Genomic DNA, 20,252 nt, shown 5'->3' with positions numbered 1-20,252 from the left:
ACGCTGGATCGAGACTCGTGGTCCGTGTGATGTGAACGATGATGCGGTCACTGCTCAGTACATTTCCACGGCTCCACGTGGTCCTTTGGTTCGTTTGCCCTTTTCCTTTTTCCTTTGTATTTTACTAATTATATATATTATTTTTATATTCTTCATCAGTCCACCACTGCATTTTAAATAAATAATAAAGCAGATAACCAATGAAAATATATTTTCATGAATTGAATGGAGTGCTTTTATGTTCAGTTTTTTTTTTTGTTTTTTTGTTTCAAAATCTCTGAAAAATCAAACACACCAATCATTCTGGAAAACTAGATCGTATGCTGCTAATCTGATGATCACTCTCAGGATCTTAGCTACCAATGCATCAATCAGTCTGGAAAACTAGATTAACAATGCACCAATCAGTCTTGAGTGCACAACTAGCTCAACTAAAGATCTGCAGTTTAACAAGTTTAGATATACTAACACGCAGCTGGGACAAAGACATTGCTGACAAAAGTGAGAGGTTATTACATCACTTTAAGCACCAAATAGGAATACAAAACTTCAACCATTGATTCGGGAGCACCGACATGCTAATGCTTTCTCTTTTTCACTTGCTTATTCTCAAGCCTCTGTCGTGCTTTCTGAAACTCTTCTTCAGTTGGTTCAGCATCAGCACTGGTACCACATTTAGCCACGATGGAGGAGAGTATGGAATTGAACTGCTCTTTTCTCTGGCTCCTGCGATTGGATATAACTGCAACTATGTCCATTCCTTCTTGTTTCTTTGACCTATATATGTTTGGCAAAATGAAACTGTATCTTGTGGGGAAAAAAAAATGTATGAATAACTAGGTGCAATATGGGAAAAACGCTCACTTCCGTCTTCTGACTAGAGGATCAGTTGGTGGTTCTGTTTCAGCAACTTTCTTAGCCCATTTCTGATAAGCTTTGCTCGTCTTCACTTCTCCTGGAAAATAAAGCGGGCATCCAAGTCACCACAAAGTAGCTGATAACTCTTGCTAGTTATATTCTCTTCATCACATGATTTTCAAATATTAACTTCTCATCGAACTTCAGAGAAGGTCAATTAGTTATATTAAGTGGGAAAAAAATTCTTTTCCATTTGGAAAAGCAGCAGTTTGTGTTTGCCTTGCAAATACGGAGTACATTAGGCTATTTTATTGATTAATCATGAGCAATATATTTGATTATTCTCACAAACTAGAGCAATACTAATTACTAAAACTGATGGGGAAGAAGATCACCTTCAGCTATTGCTTCATCGATTGCATCCTTGAAGCGGTGAGAATCCAACATTGGATCAGAACAAATCATTGAACAGAACAGCCTAAACAAAACAGGTGACTCGTCATGGTACAACTTTAATGATAAGCCTCAATGGACTTGCAGTCGCAGTACGACTGCATGAACAAAAAAATGTTACCTTTTTTCCTTTTACAAAAAGCAAACAAATTAATAATAAAACCTAGCTAACAATCAATGTCCAAAAGCTTGTCATCGTTCCAGTTTTAAATCCATGCGAAATTTAAAAATTTTAACTGAGCAAGCCAGATTAAAGTACAAAGAACTGAAGGTATTTTTCTTCATTACCTATTCATATTGCCATTGAATTTTACGTAGAGATCCTTCAAATCTTTTTTCTCAGAATCAGAGCCTCTATAACTAGCTTCAAATTCTTCAATGTCAGCTTCTGTAACCTAAAACCAAAAGAAATAAACTGATCTATGTAATCATGTCATCTTACAAGTTTAACTAGATAACAATGAAATTGGGCATTTCAAGGGCTATACTCGTTTGTACACGGTTCTGAAATACTCCTGCAGACTCTCAGCAACATCCCCACCCAAAGCCTGTTGAAAACAAACATTCCAAGATGATGACAAGAAGGTTGCCCATCTATTTCTTGATATAGTAATAATATAATACAAGAGGAAATAAATCTTTCAAAAGATATTACATCATCACCAGTATAACCAGTCTCATCATAGACCGCTCTTTTCTCCTCATCCCCGAGAATAGATATAACCTTTTGCAGAAGTTGGAATTTTTCTTTTGCTTCCTGTAAATTGAAGCAAATGCTTGATAATGTTTTGACCAACAATCCTAATGTGAGATTAACTACCATCTGGAAACAATTCTCAACCTCATCACCAGGATTTTTATCAGGATGAAGTCGCAAGGCAAGTTTGTAGTAAGCCTTCTTTATTTCCTGCTGAGACACTGTCCGTTCCACACCAAGAATCTGCAAGAACATTAAATCAAGCTACTAACCAAAAACAAAGTGAGAATCTGAAAGCAGTACTCTAGCAAGCAGCTATTCTAGAAACAAATTCACAAGCTAACCGGATGAGAAGCATTTGATTTCATGATAATCACTAGAAAAGCATTCAATGTGAAAAAAGATATGTTTCCTAGCCCTCTAGTTAACCATTGTCCTTAGTATCAGTTAGCTTGTGCACATTCATTACAACTTCAATACATAAAAGGATAGAAATGACAGAGCATTTGAGTAATTGCAACACCAAAACATAGTACCAATTATAAATAAGAAGACACATTGCAACAAACTCCAGAAATTGAAGCCATTGGAATGGTGAAAATAGATTTTTTTTTTTTTTACTACATGCAATGAACCATAAAAGATACATAATACTTCAAAAGCAATATACAGGCAAATGTAATTTGGATAATGAAATTTAAAGACAGTGCCAAAAAAATACATGCATGGAATTCCTAAATTCATTTCCATTGTGTATATTCTATAGAAACATGCATCTGTGTGGGTTCAATTAAAACTACTTATGGAAATTTAGTTCCTTGACTAAGCCAAACTCAACCTTTCATCCAGTTACAGTCTTAAAATGATTTCATTGAATTGGATGATAGCCAAATCTTTGTCTTGCTGAAGACAAGAATAAAAGGAATCCTTGTCGTGAATTTTTGACAAGGTTACAGCCATTTTAATGTGAGAGATATTGGATGTTTATTTGTGTTCGTCTATAGAACATGAAGTCATTCAGGAACAAATTGTTAGAAATTTAATGTGAATCAGAAATTAAATATAGATCGTTAGATCAAGATTGATAAATCTTGTTTATCCAACTTGAAAGGTTTAAGTGTCTCTTCATTGGTGATTTCAAAAAAGAAGACATCTAATGAAGAGGTATTGTATCCCTTGGGAAGTGATGCAATCTAGACCATCCGATTCAAGTTGGATGAATGAGATCTAATTGAACCAAGAGGTTCTTATACCCTTTCATTTGATATAAATAAGATCCCTCACATTCTCATTTTTCATTCCAATTAAAAGCAAAGCAAGCATTGCATTCCATACTTGTATTTGAAGAGTTCGAGAAGCTTCTTTGGTTCGGAGGTTTTGCGATTTGTAGTGCTGCTATCGCAAGATAAAGTCGTTGTATCTTGGGAGACGATTGTCATATTCCATGAGCATCGTGTGCAAGGAAAATTCATCTTAAAGAGATAAAGTCCAATTCTAATCTCGACTTCGCCAAAGCAGTGTTATATTGTCATTCTGTCCGCGCGACCCAACAATTTTAAGACAAAACTTTCCATGCAATCTTGATGGATTCATCATCGACAGCTCCTTGTCCTCCGGTACATGGCGAAAAACTGGAGAAGTTTATAGATATTGATTTTAAGAGGTGGTAGCAAAAGATGTTGTTTTACCTAACCACGTTGAACCTTGAAAGGTTCTTATGTGAAGATGCCACCTCCATGTTTCAAGGTGAGACTGATAAAGGAAAGAAGACGACATATGATGCTTAGGGGCATAATGACTTCTTATGTCAAAATTATGTCGTCAATGGCTTGGACAACACGTTATACAACGTGTATAGTCCAATATCAACTGTAAAGGAGTTATGGGAATCTCTCAAAAGGAGACTTCAAGATGATTAATTCTAAAACTATGAATGTACCGCCTTATCAACGACATATGAATGAGCCCTTTCAAATTGCTACGATAATTGAGAAACTTCCACCTTCGTGAAGGAAATTCAAAATTTATCTAAAGCACAAGCGAAAGGAAATGGGACTTGAGAATCTAATTGTAAGACTGTGGATTGAAGAAGGCAATCACAAGCAATCTGAATCAACAAAAATGTTTGTATTTGCAAAGGCAGATATGATGAAACCAAACACTGGTAAGAAAAGAAAGTATTCCAATAAAAGGCAGAGCCAAGTGAGGGCTAAGAAGTTCCAAGGTCAACCGTTGTATTTGAAGCCAACTTGGTGGACAATCCATGGCATTGGTAAGTCAATATGGGTGCTACATGGCACATTTGCTCTGACAAGGCCTAATTTTCAACTTAGACACCTATTAATGGGAGAAAACTAATCATGGGCAATTTTGCAACTTCCAACATTGTTGGTCTTGGCAAGGCGGTACTAAAGAAGACGTCAAGTAAAAAAATGACACTAATCAATGTACTTCATGTTCCCGACATCAGAAAGAATCTAGTGTCAGGGTCGACTCTTGTCAAAATCGATTTCAGACTAATGTTTGAGTCAAATAAGTATGTATTGACAAAAAATTGTCAATTCATAGTAAGAGGGTTTGCCGAGAACGATTTATTTAAAATGAATGTAATGGTTGTACATCGTAAATTCAATGGCAATAAAATTATAAATTCTGCTTATTTGACCGAGTGTTCTAATTTATGGCATGTAAGACTTAGACATATAAATTATAACACTTTGAATGACTTGTGAATTTAAATTTATTGCCAACATTTAATGTTAATCCAACACATAAATATGAAATATGTGTTGAAACTAAAATAACAAAGTTATCTTTCTATTCAGTAGAAAGAAGCACGACCCTTCTAGAATTAATTCGCAATAACATATGTGATTTAAAATTCATGTAAATTAGAGGAGGCAAAAAATACTTTGTTACTTTCTTAATGACTACACTAGATACTATTATGTGTATCTATTGAAAGGCAAAGATAAAGCCTTAAAAGCATTCAAAAATTATAAGAATGAAGTTGAGAATCACTTGGTCAACAAATTAACAGCATTTGAAATGATCGAGAAGGAGAATATGATAATCCATTTAATGAATTTGTGCAGAATCTGACATTATTCATCAAACGATAGCTCTTACTCTCCTAATCAAATGGGATCGTCGAGCGTAAAACTTGAACTCTTAAAGAAATAATGAATGTTATGTTAATAAGTGCGGACTTACCCCTGAATTTGTTTTTTTTGTGGGGGGAGCTATTTTATTGGAAAATCATTTTCTAAATAAAATAAAACTCATTATGAGTTATGGAATAGTCATAAGCCTTCTTATAAACATCTGAAAGTGTGGGGGTGTTTAGCTAAGGTTGAAGTAACTAAGCCAAAGGAAACCAAAATAGAACCAAAGACAATCGATTGCATTTTTATTGGATATGCCAATAATAATAGTGCATATCGATTTTTGGTGCACAAATCAATAGTTCTTAATTTACATATTGGAACAATAATTGAATCGAGGAATGTTGTATTTTTTTGAAGATATCTGTCCTTGCAAAGATAAGAAAGAAGAAAGTTCAAATAAAAGAACCTATGAAACTGTAAATATGGATAATCTTAGAAGTAATGAAGAACCAAGACGTAATAAGAGGGTCAAAATAATAAATTCATTTGATCTTGATTTCATGACATATGTTGAAAAATGAACCAAAAACAATAAGCGAAGCCTTACTAAATCCCGAAGCTCCCCTTTAGAAAGAAGTCATCAATAGTGAAATAAATTTCATCATACAAAAACCATATTTGGGAATTAGTGGATATTCTACCTGAAAGCAAGCCTTTAGGATGTAAATGAATCCTAAAGAAGAAATATGAGGCTGGTGAAACTATTGAAAAGCATAAGGCAAGATTAATGGCAAAGGGATTTAAACAAAAGGAAGATCTTGACTTCTTTGATAACTATTCACTAATAACAAGGATCACATCCATTCGGATATTCATTGCTATTGCTGCAATACATAACCTTGAGATAAATTAAATAGATGTGAAAATAACATTTCTAAATAGTGAATTAGAAGAAGAAATATATATGAAACAACCTTAAGGGTTTGTGGCTCTAAGACAAGAAAATAAGATGTCTAGATTCGTGAAGTCACTATATGGGTTAAAACAAGCATGGAAACAGTGGCACGAGATATTTGACAAAACTATGATGTCAAATGGATTTAAAATAAACAAGTGCGATAAATGTATATATATCAAAGACACACCTGACTCATTTGTCATTATCTGTCTATATATAGACAATATACTTATCATGGGTAGTATTTATGATATAATCATGACTACTAAGAAAATGTTGACTAAGAAGTTTGATATGAAAAATATGAATATAGCAAACGTTATACTTGGAATTAAGATCGATAAGACAATAGATGGAATTATCCTATCACAATCTCATTATATTGAGAGAGTACTTAGAAAATTTAATGTATATGATCTTTCTACTGTAAAAAAACATCAATGGACTTAAACTTGCATTTGGCTAAGAACCATGGTGAACCTATATCCCAATTAGAATATTCGAGGATAATTGACAATTTGATATATATCACTAACTACACACGCCCGGATATTACCTATGCAATCAACAAATTAAATAGATTTATAAGTAATTCGAATGATGAACATGGGAAGACATTAATAAGGGTTCTTAAATATTTAAGATACACCATAGAGTATGAATTACATTATATGAGATATCCAGTGATACTAGAAAACTATTGTAATATAAATTGGATATCTGATACCAAAGACTTGAAATCCACCGATGGATACGTATTTACCATTGGTGGTGGAACAATGTCATGAAAATTCACAAAACAAACGTGCATAGCTCGATCAACCATGGAACCTAAGTCTATAGCCTTAGATAAAGTTGCAAAAGAAGCTGAATGGCTTCATAACCTCTTAGAAGGTATCTCATGTCGAAAAAAATCAGTGTCTGCAATGATGATATATTATGAAAATCAATCGGCAATTGCAAGAGTACAAAATAGCATGTATAATGATAAGTCATGACATATTCATCGACGATACAATACCATTAGATAGTTAATTTCTAACAGAGTTATCTATGTAGGACCATTGAGGACGAGAGAGAGGGAGCGAATCTCGTCGCTTAAAAGCTTTTCTTTTCTTTTCGAAAATCTTTTGGAAAACTCGAATACGCAACGGAATAAAAATAGGGAAAAAGGGAGACAAAAATAGAAAACACACTTTGATTTTTTACTTGGTTCGAAACCCAATTAACCCCTACTCCAAAGTTTGCGATCCTTAATTGCTTTCATTGGACAATCCACTAAATGAATGAGAAGTACAAGTAATAATATAATGAAGTACAAGTGCAATATATTGACAATAAATAAATAAGATGAAACATTGGTTATCGATGAGTCTTTTGACATCATAGGAGCAAAAATTGCACGTGTAATTGCTAAAGTTATTTCGAATAGAGGATTTGTACAAAGCTCGGATCCCAAGGCCTTCTTTTATAGGCTTCGTTCAGTCAACTTCGACTGATCCTTTCCGTTGACTGAGAATCCTATCAGTCAACTGATCCATGATCCATCCTTCCTTGTTTGTTGTGATTCGATTCATCCAATCTCGAAAATTAAGTTATTCCGTTGACCGACCCCTGTGTTCCATCAACTGAACACTCTTCTTTTCTAATTTAATTTGATCTAATCCGTTCAATCCCGAAAATCATGTTGTTCCGTCGACGGATCCAAGTTATCCGACAACTGAACATCGCTTTCCATGTTTGCTCCATTTGTTCCGTCGACATAACACTCTTAGATCAGTTGACTGAACCTCCCTGCTCTGTCAACTGAACCTCTCAATCAATGTCAACTTTGCTTTTCTGCAAAACAAAGTTAGCATAGATAATATATTTATCATGCAAAATAAAGTTAGCACAATAAATAATAATGATGCATGAATATGACAGTAATGACTATCTCGATCTCAACTTAGAAACCTCCATTGGTTTCTCCAGTTGGATCAGTGCCTAGGGTTTATCCCTGCTGAGACACGAGCTCACTACACTCATTCCAAAAGCTTGCCTTAACTCACATGCCAAATATCTAGACCTCCAGACCTGTTTGGACTTTTTTTACTCAATGTCTGATAGTCTAATCCACTAAGACATTTCTGCAATACTAAATTAACACAACAACATAATAGTAATGCAAAATAGGGTTGATAAAACTATACTTAAGTTTACAAAAATCTGTTGGTCCAGTCGACGTCGCGCAGTTGACCGGAAACCATCCGATCACACATGCTTGGAATTCACTCCTCTAAAACTTCTCACTACCTAGAGTTACCTCTTCCTAAGATTTTTCATTATCTGACTTCACTCAGCGGGATTTTCACCACCTTTCTTCACTCACTAGGACATAGCTTCACTCACCAAGCACCTAGCTTCACTCATTAGGGCCTAGCTCACTCACCAGAATTTTCACCACGTAGCTTCACCTACCAGGACCTAACTTCAGTCATTAGGGCTTTTATTTAGAGTTCACTCCTCCAAGACCTAGGGTTACCTCCCCCTAAGGTTTTCCTTTTGCCGAGCATTAGATCACCTTGACTTGTTTGGACTTGCTAATCACTTGGTAAACTACTCACCACTTGTCAGTCATCTGGTCAACCTTGGCCTAACTAGACTTCTCAATTGACTATTTCAACCTTGACCAAGCTCCATTAAACATATTGTCAAACAAACATCAAAACCATGGAAGTTGATTGCACCAGCAATCTCTATTAATTATGTCAAATCAAAAGATAACTTGGCAGATCCATTTACAAAGGGTTTGAATAGAGATCAAATATAGTGCACATCAAAAAAAATTAGATTAAAAATCTACAAACAAAAACATTCATAGTAGTAACCCAACCTTGTTGATTGAATATTCCAAGATCTTAATTCAATAGGATAACAAAATTATAAAAATTCGTGTAAACACTTGGACTAGTTCCCCCATCTCATTCCTAGAATGGAAAAGTACTTCCTACAATATGTAGTGAGATTAAGTTATAAACTTTTAATGACTCTTATACTTGAAAAAGTAGAGTATGATAGGATACTCTTTATAGGAGGTCACCTATAAAATGTGAAGATGGGTCGCTTCAATGAAATACTTAAGAATCCAAGATGTTGTCCATGACCAAACGGACAAAACAGTAGGAACTATAAAGAAGTGAGAAATATTATTGTGTAAGTACCATTGTTTTGGTTTACATGAATGGTCGAGTAGTTCAAGACCTGACGTTCACTTAACAGCATAGTAAATCCGATGTTACTCTACTACAGAAGGTTCAAAACCACAAGCTACCTCTCCTAATGTAATAATCTTTCGATTGAACTCTCTTTAGGTGATAACATACATACATTAATTTTCATTTATGTGAGGATTATTACAAATTTAATGTGAATGAAAAATTAAATCTAGATCGTTAGATCAAGATTGACAAATCTTATTCATCCAACTTGAAAGGTTTAAGTGCATCTTTATTGGTCAATCTACCTCTCCTAATGCAACAATCTTTCAATTGAACTCTGTTAGAACCCTTGGCGGTCGGCTTGAGGGAGTGGATTGCCTGTCAAAAAGTAAAACAAATACCTTTCTCGTCCGTTCAACTCAGATTAGCAGCAATAGTGTAATTCAAATAAACAAGAAGAAAATGAAAGAAGAGGCATAGGATTTATTTGGTTACAAACTAAGTGGTTGTTAATCCAAGGACAATGAAAGCTCTAAAAATCTCCTTCAGTGAAAACGGAGAAGCCTCTTATACTTGTTAATTGCTCAAACTATTGCTAGGAAAAGAATACAAGAGTTGTTGTCTTTTTCCTAAGTTCAAGGGTCTTTTTATAGCTCCTGGAAAATCTTATCCATGGCTTGAAGGCGTCTTCCATAGGACTGGAAGGCGCCTCCAGCTTGGTCGAAGGCACCTTCCATAGGGCTGGAAGGCATCTTCCTACTGTTCATCAAAGGCGCCTTCCATCCTTCCACAGTGAAGGTGCGGAGGCGCTTTCAATTCACTTTGAAGGCACCTCCAACAGCAATTTCAGTCTCCTTTCGCTCTTCTGCTGCTCCGATCGCTTGGGTGATCGCAGTCATTCGAAATAGGGCTCACCCAGACCCATTTTCTGGCCTTCTCCTCGAGCAAGCTTTCGCTCTAGCTTCTTGTCCCTCGGAACATCGCGCACGTCTTTCTCGTCCACCGATATACTCTTCCGCAACACCTCGTCCCTCGAATGCACCGAGTCTGTCGACTCCCTTCTCGTGTCATTCTTCTCGCTAGTTGCGTCTTCCGCTTGACTTCTTGTATTTCTAAACTTCTGCACACTTAGACACAAGGATCAAACATAACATAACCTAACTTAACCAGGTCGATCATATCAAAACTACCACGGGATTCCAACAAACTCTCTTTATATAATAATATACATGCATTAATTTTCATTCATATAAAGGATTGTTGAAAATTTAATGTGAATGGAAAATTAAATCTAGATCGTTAGATCAAGATTGGCAAATCTGTTTATCCAACTTAAAAGATTTAAATGCCTCTTCATTGGTTCAATCTACCTCTCCTAATGTAATATTCCTTCGATTGAACTCTCCTTAGGTGACAACATGCATACATTAATTTTCATTCATGTGAAGGATTGTTGAAAATTTAATGTGAATGAAAAATTAAATCTAAATTGTTAGATCAAGATTGACAAATCTTGTTCATCCAACTTTGAAAGGTTTAAGTGTCTCTTCATTGGTTCAATCTGAACCATTAATTTCAAAAAAGAAAGCATCTAAGGAAGAGGTATTGTGTCTCTTGGAAAGGGATGCAATCTAAATCATCCAATTCAAGTTGGATGGATGAGATCTAATTGAACCAAGAGACTCTTATTTGGTATAAATAAGATCCCTCATGTTCTTATTTTTTATTCCAGTTAATAGCAAAGCAAGTATTGCATTTCATGCTTGCATTTGGAGAGTTCAAGATGCTTCTTCGGTTCGAAAGTCTTGCGATTTGCAGTGTTGCTATCGCAAGATAAAGTCGTTGTATCTTAAGGACGAGCACCATGCACAGGGCAAATTCATCTTAAAGAGCTAGAGTTCAACTCTAACCTCGACTTTGCCAAAGCGGTATTATACCATCATTCTACCTGCGCTCAGATTACATCACTACAAAACCCAACACAATGACCTAACAATTATGGCTTTTGATCCTCTCAACTTGATATTCTAACCATTTTAAATGGGAAATTGTAGAATCACCGTAGGTGGTACTAAGTCACCTGATGAGGATCAATGATGAAGATGTACAATCACAGTAGTTCCCGTTCGAAGATCTATCATTGCCTACTAAGCTTGTTTATGTCAATCTCAGGATATTAATTCACCAATATTTACTCCCTAACAGTACTCAACGCTCAAAACTATGAAGAACTCAAGATCTTGCCAAAATTATCTCCAAGAATAACGTCCCCACGACCTGATTTGTACATTCCTAACATAAAAATATGGTTTTGTCCAATAATACACCCCTCGATCACATGATTACCAGGTGTTTGTTGAAAATTCAAACGCGAGAAGGAACTCTAGAAACCCTAACCCAAATAGCGGGTCTACGGCGATGAAAGAGCAAAGAAAGGTGCGTACCCCTGACGAAAGGTAGAAAGTTCGAACAAGCAAAACAATCAAAATTAGGGTTTTCGTTTGGACCAGGATACCTCATACAAGCTCTTGTCACTGGAAGTGGACGAGGCGCCGGCACCTAGACTGCCCCCTTCTCTTGGAGCAGAATCCTCGACGCCCTCCTCTGAAACCCTCGATCGCTTTTTCCTTCCCATCTCTAGCAGAGCGGACGACTCGATCGAGGAACGGCAGATACGAGAACCGAAGAAAAAGCGGAGAGTGGCGCGGCTGGCTCAAAAAATTCCCGCCTTTTCACATGTGCTGGATTTATACATAAATCCTACGAAGATATTGATTTCTCCATTGAGCAAAAAATTCCCCGGAGAAATTTTAACTTCTGACTTAAATAAAAGCAACAACTTCATGCCACGTACGTAATTCTTTTAAAAATAAAAAATTACAAAAAAAAAAAAAAAAACGGAGAAGCAAGCTTGAACTCAGGAACTATACATAGCAAAGGCAAAATGGGAGAGAGAAAAGAGATCGGTGCGGATTTCGTACCTGACCTTCTTCTCGCCGTAGTCTTCGACGACGATCAATTAACCTTGTTACATCCGGTGATCCCTGGGTCGGTTGAACGGCTGGAACAACCAATTGATATAAGCGGGGGAAGAGGATGTCGTCGGGGAACCGGAATTACCACGGGGAGTTCAACCAGAAGATCGATTATGTGTTCAAGTTGGTTCTGATCGGGGACGCGGCGGTGGGGAAGTCGCAGCTGCTCGCTCGATTCGCCCGCAACGAGTTCAGCGTCGACTCCAAGGCCACCATCGGCGTCGAGTTCCAGACCCGCACTCTCGCCATCAACGAGAAGACGATCAAGGCCCAGATCTGGGATACCGCCGGCCAAGAAAGGTTATTCCTCCCTTCCTCATCTCCGGAATCAGTGGCATTCCGTGTTATTTCATCGATTTTTGGCATGCTAGGTATTCGAATCATTTAAATCAGCAGTCGATTATTTGTGTATTGTCTCCTAAATTCATTGGTCAGGTGCCATCTTCGATCTAGGTTAATGTCTGATTAATTTGCCATATTTTCTAATGTGATTTTGTTTCTCAATAGTTGATTCATCATCGTCTTTTACATAGAAGAAACATGAGGAGGTTGCTTGTAGTTGTTGTTCCTTTTCGCCCCAGTATAACTTTTTTACTTGTCTAATATAATTTTTTCCCTTTCTCATCCTCTTTTGAATTCACTTTCCTGACCGATATGCAGTTGTAGATTTAATTTCCTTTTTATTTTAAGGTAATTATTTTTTCATGGTCACAAAACTATGAATTCAAGTACTTTATGCCTCACTTGCATTGCCTCTGCATGCTATTGAGCCTTGTTTAATAATTCAGAGTTGTTTTTAAATTTGTGAAGGACAAATAAGGTCCACAATGTAGAATATTCACTAATCTTGAACCAATAATTTTGGCCATATATGTCTTCTTTATCAAATGAGCAAAATATTTGTATCTATGATTCTATAATTGAGTGAATTAAATTTGTTTTTAATGTATTTTACCTCTTCCTGAAAATCTAATGCAAAATTTTAAGAATAAGTATCAAAACAAAATATTTAAGCATTTTTATGTAGAATGGCCATTCACACATGTTTACTTGTGCAACATACAGTCAGAAAGGCTCTGCTTTAGGGTTTTTTGTTTGTTTCTTTTCTACTTGAATTAGATCATTGCAAGACACGGATGATGGTTAATGAAAGAGCTTCAAGATAGAATTGCCACACCAAATACTTTCATCATATATGAAATAATCAAATTATAACAAACCTTTGGTAAACTCTTATCAACCTGATCGTGCAGGGAGACTATATGTTGATGGAACTCTTGTTAAAGGCATAAGATGTTTCAAGATCCCTTGTAAAGCACTTCTGATTATAAATACATGGGGTCATGAATTAATTTAATTTGTCATTTCTTGGTTATATTATTCACTAAAATTAGCCATTTAGATAACCTATTCAAATTATTGCATGTTTATGTGCTCTTACTTTCAATGTAATTGCAACACATTATAATTTTGACATGTCTTTCTTCTCTAATTTATCTGTTTAGCTGCTTTTGTCTTTTCACTATGCACAGCTTGAGTAACCAAGTTGCCATCAGAGGTCAAGGAACATATCGCTCTTAACTTTTGTGTTAGTTTAATGCTGTCCTTCATTAGCAGCCTTGGATTTGCATACCAAATACTAGAGGTCAGAAAATAATGCTGGCCTTGTATATCAATGGACAAACATCCACCAAATACTAGGTTTTATTACTGTGTTTGTTCCTTGGTAAGATCTTGGAAGATGTTACCACATACCTAGTTAGAGACATGCCTTCACATAGCGGAAATGATAGTCTATAGGATGCACAATGACCAGACGAGCCTATCTTATACCAAGTTGTTAGAATGATAATTTAGTTTTGCTATTTTTTTTTTTGTACAAGTCAGCCGACCCCACCTAGTGGGAAAAGGCTTGGTTGTTGTTGTTGTTGTTGTTGTTGTTGTTGTTGTGTATTTTTTTGTACAAGTATGATAATTATCTTGATACTGATGCATTATGTTGGTGTCAATGGTTGGAATGCTTTACCAGATAACTTACAGATTTCTTATATTACAATAATGTTTGTATATTGTGTTCTAGTTGTTTTTTCTTTCAACCCAAGCTAGATTATTCACTGGGTTCCACCAGTAAATAAGATGCTAAAAGATTCCAAATTATCTTCTTGTCAAGAATTATTATTAGCTGAATTCATCACCAAACTCTGCAGTAGACTAACATCTAAAATTTCAGCTGCAGAATCAAAAGAAACCTGAACTTGGTGAAGATCAAAAAATTTTACTATTGTTGTCAGTTTAAGGAATTTCAATTCAAATTCACAATAGCTAACACTGGATAAATAAGAAAAAAACACTATCTAATCATCAAAAACTAGTAATGGACAATATAGCGGTCGGCAATTAGGGTGTTATAATTTTCTTTCTTCTATAGTTATCTATAAGCATTCTTATCTATCAGACATCAGTATTTTGTTCTCGTTGCATTTTTTTTTGTCATAATATGAATTATGCTGTGATTTCCAATAGATATCGAGCAGTAACTAGTGCATACTATAGAGGAGCCGTAGGAGCAATGTTGATTTATGACATAACCAAACGTCAATCGTTTGACCATGTGGCAAGATGGCTAGAGGAACTGCGAAGCCATGCTGATAGGAACATTGTGATTATGCTCATCGGGAACAAGTCTGACCTTGGAAGTCTTCGAGCAGTTCCAACTGAGGATGCTAAGGAGTTTGCCCAACGTGAAAATCTCTTTTTTATGGAGACCTCTGCTCTTGAAGCTACTAATGTCGAGAATGCCTTCCAAACTGGCCTCACTGAAATTTATGGAAACGTGAGCAAGAAGTCCCTTGCTGCTAATGAAGATAGGGGATCTGCTGGGAACTCAAACCAGCTCAAAGGAACTCAAATAGTAGTCCCTGGTCAGGAGCCTCCGAGTGGGGGTAATGCTTCATGTTGTTCGTCCTAATATACTTTTGGGATCTTGATCATGGATGGATTTTTGTCTTGGTTTGTCAATCAAATTGTGGATAGGTTTTTAGTACATTTCCCTATTATTTGGTTCATTCATCATATTCCGGGCCATCCATATTTGATCACTTGGTTAACCAATTGATTTTGAATTTATGCACTTGTAATCATCATAATTTATAACTTCTGTATTTGTATTTTCTATATATTATCAGAAGCACTGCTTAAAGGTAATTCTTGTTAATGTTGGATTGGATTTTTTTTTTAATTTGCTAATTTCTTATGAACTTCCATTGATGCCTTTTCAAGTCAAATCATTATTACATTAAAGCATAGACATCACTTAAGTATATTGAAAGCCTCTACAAAATAACAAGTATTTTGAAGTAACAGTGCACTGCTAGATTCTTTTAACAATTATATTAAAAATATATAAATAAGTTAATTAAAAAGTGAAGGTATCCGGTGAAAAAGTCAAAATATTTTTAAAATTAATATATGAAATGGATTAGGAATACGACATTACAAATGAAAATGTAACTTTTTTTATAAATTCAATCCTTTCTATTTATTTTTTGTAATCTAAATATAGTGTTGGGTAATTGCCATAAAAAAAAACCCTCCTATTTTAGGTTTTTTTTACTTCAAAGAAACCTTTTCATAATTTACTTACTAAACTCTCTTATCTTTAAAATATTTTTAATCCCTTCATTTGTACGAAACTAAATTAATATCTGATTCCATATCAACAACACATTTGAATTCTTTTAAAAAATTTCAACACTAACTAAATTTCAAAATAAAGTATTATATATGATTTAAAATTTCATAATTTGATAAATTAAAACATTATCATTGACTTGCTACTTGTTTCGAATATTTAACAACAATGTTATTTAGTATTCAAGAACATGATCCATTAGTTTTCCATAGAACAAGAGTTTTTCATTTCAGTTAAAAAAAGTTGGAACAATAATTCTTCATCGTGCTAGATATATAACAAATTATACCTCTTTATATTGTTTGCAAATTAACATAATGACAAGGTGCAACTGTGAATTTGATTTCTAGTTAACAAATCATGTAATCGCTGAATGCGCATAAAAATTTCTTCTCTCTACATCATCGTTCGACGTTTTCACTCACTTTCCGGTGCCGGAGGTAGCCGCCATCAGCGCCTTTTTCAGCTCGTCGTTCACGTTGTCCTCTCGAGGTTTGTTGCCGGCGGAGGCCGACTTAGCTTCAGTCCGCTTCTCCGCCGGCGGTGGCGGTGATGACTGTTTCGGCTCGATCTTGGCGCCGCCTCGTTCGAGGTTCCTCTGGCTACCCGCGGTTCTCGCTTCGCTGGACGCTGGAACCTCCCTTTTGGCGAGCACCTCGACGCAGAGCTCGCGCACTTCTCTCTTCAGAACGGCATTATCCGCTCGCAGCAAATCCAGCTGCTGTTTCACCGGAGTCCACGTATCCGCCTCCTCCGCAGCAGCCTTGCCGTTTCGTTCCTTTGATTTGTTATCTCCCATCACGTGCTCGATGGTGATCTTGCTCATCACGAGCTGCGGAAGTCGTCGGAAGGAGATTTGGGCCCTGGCCGCGTGGTCGGCGTTGACCCCCATTTCGATTTCCGCTGGCAGTTTGACCCCCCACCGGAACCTCATCGACGCGCCTCTCCGCAATGGGAGGACGCTGCTTGCTCGGAGCTCCGTGCTGGACAGCAGACCGTGAACACTGATGGCAGAGGCCGCCGACGGGGCGAACCCGTTGGCCATCTTGCCCTCGTGGAATCCGTTCTCCGGCGCGACGGATTCAAGGCGGCCCAGAGGCGAAGGCGCGGAGGCAAATCCCGATCGGGCAGTCTTCTTGAGGCAGAAATCGCCGAGGCGGGGCTTGAAGACGACGGTGAAGAAGGGGACGCCTCCGCGGACAAGAGGAGTGAACTCGACGGACATGCTCACGGGAGCAGCGACGGGGGAGCCGAAATCGCCAGCGCCGATCTTGAGGGCGAAAGACAAGGGGCTCCGGGCATCGTTGGGGCGGTACGATAAGCGGACGATGGGGCCGACACGGAAGCTGGTGCTGAGATCGAGGCGGAGGTCCTGGGGGTCGCCGGCCGCGAAGGAGGAGAGGAGGGGGATGCCGAGGGCGTCGAGGGGGAGTTTTGCCCGCAAAAGGGGACTCCGATCGTCCCGGAACTGCAAGGATGCTTTCATGGAGACGCCGAGGAGTCCGCTGATGCAGAATTCTAATGGCGGATCGCCTGGACTAGGGCAGAAGGGAGGCCAATTTGGGCGGAGGAAGAGGTCGCGAGCAGACAGAGACAGAGGCGTTATCCATTGGGCTCGCGCCGGGCGCGGTGAGTGGCATATTTGGTAGACGGCGTTAAATTGTCCAGGGCACGTGTCGCTACACTGAACCGATCATCTGGTCGAGATCGAGAGGGGTCCACTGACCACGGAGACATTGAACACGGAGACGTTTTGATCGGTTTAGTTTAGGCGCTGATTTGATTCCTCTGTTACTTTCGGAATCAAATCAAATCAAATCAAATAATTTTTCACAAAATGATAAACTTCTTTTAAAATTGGAGCTATTATAAGAAATAAATAATTTTTAAGGAAAAAAAAATTCTGTGAACACATCTGTCTTATCATTTAATTTTCCATTTGTCTATTAAAGTGGATTCTAAAATGTCTAAATAAAGTGGGAAGAATGACTAAAAGATTTTAGATTACGATAACAAAATCCACAAAAGTCTATCCGTTCATATTTTTCTACAGAGAGGATCGTTTATTCATGTTTAAATTGATCTTTCGATAATTAAATTTATATGTGAATCTCAAAGAAATTCTATATGCTAATATATATATATATAGTATTGATATTATACGCGCCGCGCTCCTGTGCACGTCAAAGCCAGGTGGAATTTTTTTTTTTTTCAAAATCTCATATTTTCACACCACGTCATTTGATTTTTTTCCTTTTCTTTTCTAAAACTTAACTTTTCCTCGCCTCGCCTCTGTGTTTCCCGCGACGTCGTGCTCTACGATAGGGCACGAGCATGAGGGAATGGCCAAGACTGGTGAGGTGGAGCGTCTGTAAGGTGCAGACATAGGTGGGCGTGACTACGAGCAGCGGCCGAGGACTCTTGACGCCATACTGGAGCCGCTGCTCGCGATGAACGCTCTGGATGATCTCGTGCGCCCGCAGCACCTCGGCGAGTTCTGAGTGCGGCCACGACCGGATGCGAATGCCATGCTTGCCGACGACGACGTGGCCTTGCGTCCGGTTCTGCGGCGGGAGGTGAGCAGCCGGAGTGAGCGAGGGCAGATGGGAGATGGTGACGGTCTCGGTTCGGGTGGTGGTGGTCGTCGTAGTGGTGGTAGTGGTGGTCGTGGTCGTCATCGTTGTGGTGAGGAGGAAGGGGGTGGAGTTGAGGGTGGAGGTGGAGAAAAGGAGGAGGACGGCCACACGGGAGAAACGGAAGCCAAGGGCAAGGCTAACGAAGCAGCAGAAGCCGTGGAGGATGAACCAGAACATGGAGGAAGGTCCTCGGGGCTCGGCATCGACGAGGGAGAGGGGGAGGGCGGCGTCGGGCGAAGGCGGCGAAGAGTGGCGGTAGGTGGTGAAGCGGCGATTGGCTTGGCTCTGCATCTTGATCTATCCTTCGGCGTCGCAGGAAACACAGAGGCGAGGCGAGGCGAGGAAAAGTTAAGTTTTAGAAAAGAAAAGGAAAAAAATCAAATGACGTGGTGTGAAAATATGAGATTTTGAAAAAAAAAAAAAAAAATCCACCTGGCTTTGACGTGCACAGGAGCGCAAAAGAGGGCGCGCATAATATCAATACTATATATATATATATATATATATATATATATATATATATATATATATATATATATATATATATATATATAGAGTTTTGATCTCCTGCGCGCTCGCACAGTGCGCGACTGTGCGCGCGCGCAGGAGATCGGTCAATTTTTTTTTATTTTTTTAATTTTTTTAATATTTTAAATTTAAAAAATTAATTAAAAAATTTAACATTTCCTTATATAAATTTTTAATACCTTAATATATCCCCTTAACATATTACAATACTCAATAAAAGCTTAAATAAAAGCTATTTTAATTTTTTTTTAAAACCAAACACTATAACCTAATTGAAAAGCCTAAACCCCAAAGGTAAAATCTAAAAAAAAAAATAACTTTAACACTATACCCAAAGCCTGAACCCTAAAAATAAAATTTTTAAAAAATTTTTTAATTATTTTTTTTAATTCAAAAATTAAAAAAAAATAAAAAACAAATTAAAATCACTGATATCCTGCGCGCGCACAGTCGCGAAATATATATATATATATATATATATATATATATATATATATATAACAAAACTGTATATGAGTTTTGTTATGCTACGGACTCTATCCTACGGATTGCTACGGACTTTGCCATGTCATTTTTATTTTAATTTTTTAAATGCAACTTTTCCTTTTTTTTCTCTCGTTGCCAAAACCATGAACACCGTTCGTGTGCCAAGCGCCTCCTCGCTGCTCACTGTGCTCACCGCGCCTCCTCGCGCGCTCGCCACACGCCCTACCACCGGCCATCTGCCCACCGCCGGCGGCCTTCGGCCGCCTGGAGACACCCATACTATAGACCAGAAGGTGAACCCGTCGGGGATAGCGTCCGGAATCCGGCCACATCTCTATTCCCACCGCGATACAGGCGATTCCGAAAGTGTTGGGCAGGCAACTGTATTCCGGCGCGGTCGCATCCGGATTCCGGCCGTGATTGCGCCGGAATCCGGACGCGCCTTCGTCGGAATCCTGACGCGGGCGCGTCGGGACGCGATCGCGACGGAGGCAGGTGCGGTCGCGATGACGATGGCGCGATCGCGGCCGGAATCCGGCGCCATCGCGGCCGGAATCCGGTCGCTGCCAGACTCCATCCGATTCCCGGCCGGATTTCAACCGG

General features: G+C 38.1%; 4 protein-coding genes across 4 annotated transcripts; 1 reads left to right on the top strand and 3 right to left on the bottom strand.

The window, feature by feature from the left end:
* Positions 1–389: 389 nt before the first annotated feature.
* LOC122016956 (chaperone protein dnaJ 6-like) lies at positions 390–12,068 on the bottom strand. Its single transcript, XM_042574398.1, has 8 exons — positions 11,789–12,068; positions 2,153–2,251; positions 1,967–2,068; positions 1,800–1,859; positions 1,600–1,706; positions 1,254–1,336; positions 865–955; positions 390–777 (listed from the first exon to the last, which is right to left on the bottom strand). Exons 1-8 carry the CDS (start codon positions 11,906–11,908, stop codon positions 579–581), a joined length of 861 nt encoding a protein of 286 aa, XP_042430332.1. The 5' UTR covers positions 11,909–12,068; the 3' UTR covers positions 390–578.
* A 121-nt stretch (positions 12,069–12,189) lies between these two features.
* LOC122016957 (ras-related protein RGP1-like) lies at positions 12,190–15,522 on the top strand. The gene is made up of 2 exons (XM_042574399.1): positions 12,190–12,608; positions 14,832–15,522. The coding sequence occupies exons 1-2, from the start codon at positions 12,370–12,372 to the stop codon at positions 15,274–15,276; spliced, it is 684 nt and encodes a 227-aa protein (XP_042430333.1). The 5' UTR covers positions 12,190–12,369; the 3' UTR covers positions 15,277–15,522.
* Positions 15,523–16,275: 753 nt separating this feature from the next.
* Positions 16,276–17,642, bottom strand: LOC122017694. Its single transcript, XM_042575366.1, has one exon. It carries the CDS (start codon positions 17,483–17,485, stop codon positions 16,421–16,423), a length of 1,065 nt encoding a protein of 354 aa, XP_042431300.1. The 5' UTR covers positions 17,486–17,642; the 3' UTR covers positions 16,276–16,420.
* Positions 17,643–18,269: 627 nt separating this feature from the next.
* LOC122013452 (probable beta-1,4-xylosyltransferase IRX14) lies at positions 18,270–18,926 on the bottom strand. Its single transcript, XM_042569741.1, has one exon. It carries the CDS (start codon positions 18,924–18,926, stop codon positions 18,270–18,272), a length of 657 nt encoding a protein of 218 aa, XP_042425675.1.
* Between the last annotated feature and the right edge of the window lie 1,326 nt (positions 18,927–20,252).

This window comes from Zingiber officinale, chromosome 8B, assembly GCF_018446385.1.
Source record: "Zingiber officinale cultivar Zhangliang chromosome 8B, Zo_v1.1, whole genome shotgun sequence".
Taxonomy (NCBI): domain Eukaryota; kingdom Viridiplantae; phylum Streptophyta; class Magnoliopsida; order Zingiberales; family Zingiberaceae; genus Zingiber; species Zingiber officinale.
Note: the sequence above shows the minus strand (reverse complement) of the source record. Positions and strands in the feature narration are given on the sequence as shown.

Coding starts and splice junctions, on each gene's coding strand:
- LOC122016956 (XM_042574398.1), bottom strand. CDS start 11,908: ATGGGAAGGAAAAAGCGATCGAGGGTTTCAGAGGAGGGCGTCGAGGAT. Junction 2,069..2,152: donor ATAAAAATCCTGGTGATGAG/GTTGAGAATTGT, acceptor TTCAATTTACAG/GAAGCAAAAGAAAAATTCCA. Junction 1,707..1,799: donor TCAGAACCGTGTACAAACGA/GTATAGCCCTTG, acceptor TTTTGGTTTTAG/GTTACAGAAGCTGACATTGA.
- LOC122016957 (XM_042574399.1), top strand. CDS start 12,370: ATGTCGTCGGGGAACCGGAATTACCACGGGGAGTTCAACCAGAAGATC. Junction 12,609..14,831: donor GATACCGCCGGCCAAGAAAG/GTTATTCCTCCC, acceptor GATTTCCAATAG/ATATCGAGCAGTAACTAGTG.
- LOC122017694 (XM_042575366.1), bottom strand. CDS start 17,485: ATGAAAGCATCCTTGCAGTTCCGGGACGATCGGAGTCCCCTTTTGCGG.
- LOC122013452 (XM_042569741.1), bottom strand. CDS start 18,926: ATGCAGAGCCAAGCCAATCGCCGCTTCACCACCTACCGCCACTCTTCG.